Source organism: Ictalurus punctatus, chromosome 19, assembly GCF_001660625.3.
Source record: "Ictalurus punctatus breed USDA103 chromosome 19, Coco_2.0, whole genome shotgun sequence".
Lineage (NCBI taxonomy): Eukaryota > Metazoa > Chordata > Actinopteri > Siluriformes > Ictaluridae > Ictalurus > Ictalurus punctatus.
The window spans coordinates 24,821,438-24,831,437 of NC_030434.2; the positions used below are offsets into that span (position 1 = coordinate 24,821,438).

Sequence of the window (10,000 nt, forward strand, 5' to 3'; positions counted from 1 at the left end):
AAGTTTTTAACTTAACACATATACATTACAGCACGGTGAAATTCTTTTTTTCACATACCCCGGAGTCTTAGGAAGCCATTATACAACCCCTGGAGCAGAGAGGGTTAAGGGCCTTGCTCAAGGGCCCAACAGTGGCAGCTTGGCAGTGCTGGGGCTTGAACCCCCGACCTTCCGATCAGTAACCCAGAGCCTGGCAATGCTGCACCTCAGACCTTCTGATCAGTAACCCAGAGCCTTAACCATCAAGCCACCACTGCCCCCATAAGGCAGGGGTTCACCAAGGTAAAGTTAGTCAAAGGTTTGATAGACTGAACTTGCTCATAAGTAGAACTGGCCGGTTCAACACAAAGGGTCTCACATAAAGTATCCAGCTTGCCCTGAAAGTGCTCCAAAAAGGAACAGCAAATGTCATCGGATTGGCCAATACTGTGGCTGGGTGCCTGCACTACTTTGCTAACCATGCTAAACAATGTCTTAGGCCTATTCTTAGCTTTCTTGATGATGCTGGGGAAATAACAAGAGCGAGCTGCATTCAATGAGGTTTTATAATGGCTAACATGTTCCAAAAATAATAGGTAATGGACAGTTACAGTAGACCCGACTTCCTAAAAAGTTGTTCAAGTTGTCCGCCTTTTGCTTTCATAGCACGATGCTCAGTATTAAACCATAGAGAGGCGTGGGAAGACGGAACAGACCTGGTCTAAATAGGAGCATGCTCGTCCAAGGCATCAACAATAAGAGAATGGTACACATCAAGTAGCATAGATGGACAGGTGAAATTGAAAACTTCAGAAATAGCAGAGGAAGCAATTGAAGCCAAAAACGAATCGGCATCAACGGCATCAATGTAACGATATGATATGGTTGTGTTGTCGGTACAAGTTGTTGGACAGATTAATGAAAAATCTAAAGTAATAAGCTTGCGGACAGACATCGGAATAGCCAAACCACAGGTGGAAATATTATTCAAACCAGACTTACAGACCAGATCAAGTGTGAGTTGGGAAATTAACATTCTCTAGGAGATCAAAACAGCCCAAGACAGACTTTAAGTGAGTACTGTTAGACCAGGAAGTCAACATGGATGTTAAAGCCTCCAAGCAGAAGGACATGAGATGCCAGAGCACAGGTTAAAGTTCATGAGTTCTGAGAAAAATTCCACTTGCTTAGTTGGTTTATAAATGAAAATAATAATGAGGGGACGGTGAGAGACAAGCTTCAAAACCATGTACTCAAATGTCTTAAGTGTTGTGAAACTCCAGTCCAGTAAGTAGTATTGAGTTACGATATATAACCGCAAGACAACACTCCCTTTGCCAGATGAGCGCGGTTTAGACAGGTGTTGATGTTCATTAGGTGTAAGCACGTTAAGACGCATGTAATCATTAGGTGTCTGCCAAGTATCAGTGAGAAATAGCATGTCCGGGTTAGAGTCAATAGTTAGTTCATTAAGATAGCCCCTTATCCGTGATGGAGCGACAGTTCGAGAGAGCAAAGTGATTATGCGATAGGTTGCCTGTCGAGGTATAATTGAAGGGCCCCTTATTTATATTCACAAGTGATCGCAGTGTCCAGCAATCTCTCTGTAGGAGTGCTGTTTTACTCAACGTCCTATTATTTGACCAGATGCCCGGTATCCCATCAGGTGCTTGACGGTTGGATGTTGAAAACCCTTCAAGGTGAGCGACATACATAACGCGGGCGTCGGATGATTCCAAGCAACCGGCAGCGCTCGTAGGTCACGGCATCGAGGCACGTATGTCCGTTTAATGCGTTTAATTCACATGGCAAATATCCAGTTGCCATGTGAGATGTTAATCTGAAGATTAGGGCGACCAGAGGCAGGGTGAGTGCTAAAGCTTTTGACGTACTAGCGATAACCGTGAGAAAGCCAGCCATCAGTACGACCACATTAGCCAAAACCTCAATCATCACATCTATAAATAGCTTACAGAGAGGACAGCAACCCAACCTGACAGTAAGGAGATAGAGTGAATGATTGGGAGAGTGTTAACTCACCCCGCAGTCAGTCTAATAGATGGAGGATCGAGGAGGGAGAGAGCTCGCAGCAAGCCAACAATCAAGAGTTCACGACGGTAACGGAAAAACACGCCACGCTGAAGCAGAGGAGGTGAATCCAGGTTGTAGAGTTGTAAAGTGAGAAACCGTTTGAGAAACCAGAGTCGCAGCGAAACACAGAAGGCTCTTCAAGCCAGATGATAACAGAGCAAAACAAACCGGAAACAAAACAAAAACAGTCATCCGTGGAGGCGTGGGGCGGCAGTCAGACGCCTCACGGCGTTCCCACACCGGACGCGGACCTTGTGGAATAGGTTATCCAGGTGATTCTCACAAGCTCCGGTGGTTAGGAGGAGTGAAATAGAAGGCTAGGTATGTAACTCTGGTTCTGTGAACACTGGGTGTGCAACCAGCACAGATCCAGCAGGAACAAACCACAGTTACATATGTAACATAACTGGTTTCATCAACTGTCCAAGAACGTCACATTTGTGCACATTTTCTCTCTCTCTCTCTCTCCCACTATGAGCTCTTTTCCTTTGTCTCTCTCTCTAACAGAACAGTTTGAAGGATAATGAGGTCCACAGGGATGCTGCATGAGATCCAGCATGATCACCCAGACCACCTGAACACACTCGCTATATTTATAAAGCAGAAAAAGCAGAGAGCAGGAAAAACAAACAAACAAACAAAACAAAACCCCTCAGCGGGAGCCACACCTTCAGACGTGAGAGACAGAAAAAGATCGGAAAACTTGGACTAGTCTGAAAAGAAATTGCTAATGATGAAAGAAAGGACAGGAACAGTGTGTGTGTGTGTGTGAGTGTGAATCACTGCAGCTGAGCACAGGTTCCTCAGGACAGTTCATCAGAGACATTGCATCAACTCATCCAAGGGTGAAGAGACACGATTCAGCACGGTAAGAAACCAGATACGTCATAGTCAGGAGATGAGATCCAGCACCGAGGGATACAAGATCCAACACAGCGAGAGATGAGATCGAGCGTTTCCATTTCAATTATGGCATTCGGCAGACGGCCTTATCCAGACTGAGCAGTTGAGGGTTAAGACAGTACTCGGATTTGAACTCACAACCTTGTAATCAATAGTCCAACGTCTTAAGCACTGAGCTACCGTTGTTAAAGGGTCATGAAACCTCCCTCTTTCAGCTCAAGTCTACCTCTAGATGTTTTTGCAACGTAAACGCAATTTAAATGGACGTGGATGGCTGAGCGAAGAAGGGAGGGGGAGTGGGCGTGGCAGGGAAAGGCAGGGGAGGAAAAGGGGGGCAAGCCTTCACAAAGAACACTCACAATAAAGATGGATGGTGACAAAACGTTTGCAGTGGCGGCCGTACACAGGGCTCGGATGAGGCAGAGGACTTCTTTCCTCATGAATCCCCAGGACTAATTGAAGACGATGGATAGCGGTGCAGGTCATCGGCCCTGTCTATTAGCCCCTGGCATGACTATGGAGGAAAACATCAAATAAAACCGGAGGCAGTGCGGATGGGAGGCGTGTCGGAACGGTAGTTAGCTAATAGGCCCGAGCGTTTCACGAATAAAAAGGCGAAGGCTCTTCCCTTCAACACGGACTCTCGCTGCATAGTTTTGCACGCGATGGAGCTTTAAGCGGTTTAAGTCGCTCAAAAGGCAAGTAAAACTGTCACAGTTAAAAATTTGACACATTTTCAGTACCGCGTCATTGTGTAGACGCGGATTGCTTTCAAGAGCAAGTCCGAAGTCCACCTTTCTCCAATTCTCATAGCTCTCCCGAAAAAACACACGCTGGAACTCAGGAGATTTTAAAGCCGGAAGACGTAAAAAGCAGACAAAAGCTCAAAATTAACCGGTTTTCTCCTACAGTTAAAATGAACAGATGCTAAGATTGTCTTTTATGATGTGCGACACACACCTCTGTTAAAATCTCAGAAAATGTAGTTTAGTGTTTCATGATGCTTTAATACACACCATAACACACCCTCCATTAACACACCCTCCATTAACACACCCTCCATTAACACACCCTCCATGTGTGTAATATGTGTGTGTATAAGCACAGTGAGAGACAACATTTAGAACAGTCAGAAGATGAGATCTAGCACTATGAGAAACGAGATCCAGGACAAGGAGAGATGAGATCCAGCACAGTGAGAGACGAGATCCAGGACAAGGAGAGACAAGATCCAGGACAATGAGAGATGAGATCCAGCACAGTGAGAGACGAGATCCAGGACAAGGAGAGACAAGATCCAGGACAAGGAGAGACGAGATCCAGGACAATGAGAGATGAGACCCAGCACAGTGAGAGACGAGATCCAGCACAATGGGAGATGAGATCCAGCACAGTGAGAGACGAGATCCAGGACAAGGAGAGACAAGATCCAGGACAATGGGAGATGAGATCCAGCACAGTGAGATAAGAGATCCAGGACAAGGAGAGACAAGATCCAGGACAAGGAGAGACGAGATCCAGGACAATGAGAGATGAGACCCAGCACAGTGAGAGACGAGATCCAGCACAGTGAGAGACGAGATCCAGGACAATGAGAGACGAGATCCAGGACAATGAGAGATGAGACCCAGCACAGTGAGAGACGAGATCCAGCACAGTGAGAGACGAGATCCAGGACAATGAGAGATGAGACCCAGCACAGTGAGAGACGAGATCCAGCACAGTGAGAGACGAGATCCAGCACAGTGAGAGACGAGATCCAGGACAATGGGAGATGAGATCCAGCACAGTGAGAGACGAGATCCAGGACAAGGAGAGACGAGATCTAGGACAATGGGAGATGAAATCCAGCACAATGAGAGACGAGATCTAGGACAAGGAGAGACAAGATCCAGGACAATGGGAGATGAAATCCAGCACAATGAGAGACGAGATCTAGGACAACGAGAGACGAGATCTAGGACAATTCGAGATGAGATCCAGCACAGTGAGATAAGAGATCCAGCACAATGAGGGACGAGGTCCAGTACAGTGAGAGATGAGATCCAGGACAATGAGACATGTGATCCAGGACAATGAGACATGTGATCCAGCACTGTGAGAGATGAGATTAGACAGTGAAAGACAGCATAGTAAGGATCCAGTACACTGAGGAAACGAGATTCAGAACAGTGAGAGATGAGACCCAGAACAGTAACTGATAAGCTCAGCACACTGAGAGACAAGCTCCAGCACAGTGAGTGTCAAATCCAGCACAGCCAGAAGATCCGGCACAGTGAGAATAGATCCAGCACAGCTATGGGGTAAGAAACAGGACCACCACGGGAAAGCCGTGAGAGTTTGAAACATCAAGGCCAAACTGAAAAAGAGAAATAATATAATACAGGATGCCAAAATCCGGACTGGCCACTGGCCACACTTTATCTCCATCATTAAATATCACAAAACACATTCATTCAAATATTTCAAATACTGAACCTGAGTTAATGAGAAGAGTGAAAAGTGCATTCATATTATATAGAGTTTCCCTGGTTTTTCTGAGTCCCTCTCTCTCTTCTCTCTCTCTCTCACACACACACACACTATTCAATCCTCATATCTCTAAACAATCAGCACAACACACACCACATTAACATTCAGAGTGTGTTACAGTCTGCTGCCAGCAATTGGGCTTAAATAAGACCTAAAGACTTTCTGAGGACCTGCTGAATTATTCATGAGACCATTAATGAGGGCTAAAGCTAACGCTAATGTGTCTGCAGCAGGCAGGTCCATTCCTCCTTAACACATACCACAGAATTCCAGATGTCATCTGGAGGGTAAGGGTCACCAGAGGTCATATCGATTAAGGATGTTCTGAGAGCTGTATCCGGACTGGACGGTACCTTTTGTTAAAAAGCTGACGGTGGTGGATCTTGGCGTCCGTGTCGTAGAGGAAGTGCTCCTGGCTGATGGTGACGGTGTTCTCCGGGCTCTCGTTCTTGCTGACGGTGACCACGGGGTAGCCCATCTGTACAGTCCAGCCGTCCATCACCTCCTTTATGTCGATGACCTTCCCTTCCCTCTGCAAGGCCTGGAACGCAGAACAGCACAGTGAGGCGCGAGGTTCTCTCAGTAACGTCACACATTAACATTAGTCTATAGACACCGGCGATTATCACTGACATCACAGACGTGTCCTCGTCAGTCTAACACTCCACCTGTCCTCAACACCTCGGACACCTAGTATCACTAATAAACCTCACATGTGAGTAATAATTCACACAATATGAGGACATCAGTGATTTAATAAAAGTGAGCATTTTCTGCTCAGTAATTATCCGCACACGACTATAAACCCCACGCTGGTGTTAATTATCAGTGTCAGGAATAATCACCAAAGATGTCACTCCTATTTCCTCCCATGTGAATCAGGCTGATGGACGATTATTCGTCTGTTCTTTTACATCCTGTTTCATTATGATGAATATAATTACGTGAGCTCAGGTCGCCCGATCCCGCGTCCCTGCAGAGAACGTACACGCAGGTACTGACGATACGCTCGACTCGATACACAAACAACAGACACGCTTGAGCAACAGGTCGTTAATTCCTCTTTCGACTTCACAGGATCTTCTAACGTTCTTGTCACGTCGTACAATCGCGCTACACTCCTCATAGTGTTACAGATCTGATCAAGTGGGACAGGAAGTGTGTCCCTGTGGTGTTGTGCGGAATTAAAGCACACTGACGGTCACTCTCAGACGGAACACGTGGACTCGAGCGGATCGGTGAATCACGGAGACGTCCGTCATCCACAGGACACGGAAAGGTGCGGCTCAGACGGCGAAAAAGACGAAGACTGACTGAAGGAGTAAATAATCAGAGAAGTGAGAGAGAGGTGGACTTCGAGCGGCTCGATGCCGGAGACGGACGGTGAGATTCACACGGCCGTGAACAGACTCTGACTCGGTGACTCGTGGCTCGTCTGTAATTCGGTCTCGGACACCCGGGAAAAGAGCTCGAAATGCAGCTGTCTCATCCGTCCACGTGTCCCGCTTTGTTCAATGTGGCAAGAGGCAGCCGCAGATCCTCTCACACGCAGATGGAGAGGAACGCGAGTGCAGAAGCTCCACCTTAACACTGATTTTCAGATTTTTCTTTTTTATCGGAGCCGCAGTGCTGCTCGGAATCGATTAAAGAACATGTAGTGGAGCTTAGAGCGGGCTTGTGGGTTTGACTAAAGGCTTTGTGCAGATTATGGTTTTAAAGTGGATTTTGTGAATAAACTATGCGGTGTGTATGAATATTCATTAGACGATGCTGTGTCATGGGCTTCATTGCTGCTAAATTCTTCATGATAGTGAACACACACAAAGCGAAGAAGACCCGAGGTCAAGGGGATGTAATTTATTTTAAATATATATATATATATATATATATATATTAAACCGTTCCAGCAATTTCATACTGCCATCTTATAAAAGATGCTAAGGGCTCTCCCGTGTCCTGCGGTTTCAGTAAATGAATCACACACTTCCCTTGTGGAAGGTAATCTCATTAAGGAGACATTTTCCACAGGATTAGAGAGGCTACTGCGGAGAGTCATTGTCTGACTTTCCGGACTGTTAAAGGCTTGACGACCTGACGAGATTTTCTCTGCTTGATGAAAAAAATATATAATTTAATTTAGATTTTCAGGGGGAAAAAAGTGGATTTGAGACTTCAGCTCCATAATTCAAAAGCTGGAGTTCCCAGAGGTCATTTTTCAGAGAGCTGCACATGGTGAGGCTGAATGTGTTAAAACTGGACGTGTTGAGCCTGGATGTGGTGAGGGTGAAGGTGTTGAGGTTAGATGTGTTAAAGCTGGATGTGTCGAAGCCAGATGTTTTGCAGCTGGATATTTTGAAGTTAGATGTAATGGACATGCTGAAACTGTAGGTGTTGAAGCTGGACATGCTGAAGCTGGTTGTGTTGAAGCTGTATTTGTTAAGGCTGGATTCAATGAACCTGTACATGCTGAAGCTAGATGTGTTGAACCTAGATGTGTTGAAGTTGGATGTGTTGAAGCTGGACTTGTTGAAGTTGGATGAGTTGAAGCTGGATGAGTTGAAGCTGGACGTCTTGAGCCTGGATGTGGTAAGGGTGAATGTGCTGAGGCTGGCTGTGTTAAAAGTGGAAGTGTTGAAGCTGGATCTGTTGAACCTGGACGTGTTGAACCTGGACTTGTTGAAGCTGGACTTGCTGAAGCTGGATGAGTTGAAGCTGGACGTGTTGAAGCTGGATCTGTTGAAGCTGGACGTGTTGAAGCTGGACGTCTTGAGCTTGGACGTGTTGAAGCTGGACGTCTTGAGCTTGGATGTGGTAAGGGTGAATGTGCTGAGGCTGGCTGTGTTAAAGCTGGAAGTGTTGAACCTGGACATGTTGAACCTGGACTTGCTGAAGCTGGCTGTGTTGAAGCTGGACTTGCTGAAGCTGGACTTGCTGAAGCTGGACTTGCTGAAGCTGGACTTGTTGAAGCTGGACTTGTTGAAGCTGGACGTGTTGAAGCTGGACGTCTTGAGCTTGGATGTGGTAAGGGTGAATGTGCTGAAGCTGGCTGTGTTGAACCTGGACGTGTTGAAGCTGGATGTGTTGAAGCTGGACTTGTTGAAGCTGGACGTGTTGAAGCTGGATGTGTTGAAGCTGGATCTGTTGAAGCTGGACTTGCTGAAGCTGGATGTGTTGAAGCTGGACGTGTTGAAGCTGGATGTGTTGAAGCTGGACTTGTTGAAGCTGGACTTGTTGAAGCTGGATGTGTTGAAGCTGGACGTGTTGAAGCTGGACTTGTTGAAGCTGGACGTGTTGAAGCTGGACTTGTTGAAGCTGGACTTGTTGAAGCTGGATGTGTTGAAGCTGGATGTGTTGAAGCTGGACGTCTTGAGCCTGGATGTGGTAAGGGTGAATGTGCTGAGGCTGGCTGTGTTGAACCTGGACGTGTTGAAGCTGGATGTGTTGAAGCTGGACTTGCTGAAGCTGGACTTGTTGAAGCTGGACGTGTTGAAGCTGGATGTGTTGAAGCTGGATGTGTTGAAGCTGGACGTGTTGAAGCTGGACGTGTTGAAGCTGGATGTGTTGAAGCTGGACGTCTTGAGCTTGGATGTGGTAAGGGTGAATGTGCTGAGGCTGGCTGTGTTAAAGCTGGAAGTGTTGAACCTGGACATGTTGAACCTGGACTTGCTGAAGCTGGCTGTGTTGAAGCTGGACTTGCTGAAGCTGGACTTGCTGAAGCTGGACTTGCTGAAGCTGGACTTGTTGAAGCTGGACGTCTTGAAGCTGGACGTCTTGAGCTTGGATGTGGTAAGGGTGAATGTGTTGAAGCTGGATGTGTTGAAGCTGGACGTGTTGAAGCTGGACGTGTTGAAGCTGGACGTGTTGAAGCTGGATCTGTTGAAGCTGGACTTGCTGAAGCTGGACTTGTTGAAGCTGGATGTGTTGAAGCTGGACGTGTTGAAGCTGGACTTGTTGAAGCTGGACTTGTTGAAGCTGGACGTGTTGAAGCTGGACGTGTTGAAGCTGGACTTGTTGAAGCTGGACGTGTTGAAGCTGGACGTGTTGAAGCTGGACTTGTTGAAGCTGGATGTGTTGAAGCTGGACTTGTTGAAGCTGGACTTGTTGAAGCTGGATGTGTTGAAGCTGGATCTGTTGAAGCTGGACTTGCTGAAGCTGGATGTGTTGAAGCTGGACGTGTTGAAGCTGGACGTGTTGAAGCTGGACTTGTTGAAGCTGGACTTGTTGAAGCTGGATGTGTTGAAGCTGGACGTGTTGAAGCTGGACTTGTTGAAGCTGGACGTGTTGAAGCTGGACTTGTTGAAGCTGGACGTGTTGAAGCTGGATGTGTTGAAGCTGGACGTCTTGAGCCTGGATGTGGTAAGGGTGAATGTGCTGAGGCTGGCTGTGTTGAACCTGGACGTGTTGAAGCTGGATGTGTTGAAGCTGGACTTGCTGAAGCTGGACTTGTTGAAGCTGGACGTGTTGAAGCTGGATGTGTTGAAGCTGGATGTGTTGA

The 10,000-nt window shown here is 46.8% G+C and overlaps 1 protein-coding gene across 1 annotated transcript in view; it reads right to left on the reverse strand.

Moving 5' to 3' along the window:
- The window catches only part of LOC108279600 (thyrotropin-releasing hormone-degrading ectoenzyme), a 63,596-nt gene that overhangs the window by 20,129 nt on the left and 33,467 nt on the right, over nucleotides 1-10,000 (reverse strand). The window contains exon 10 of the mRNA XM_053688417.1: nucleotides 5,859-6,046. Within this exon, the coding sequence (XP_053544392.1) occupies nucleotides 5,859-6,046 (188 nt within the window). The remainder of the gene's footprint in view (nucleotides 1-5,858; nucleotides 6,047-10,000) is intronic.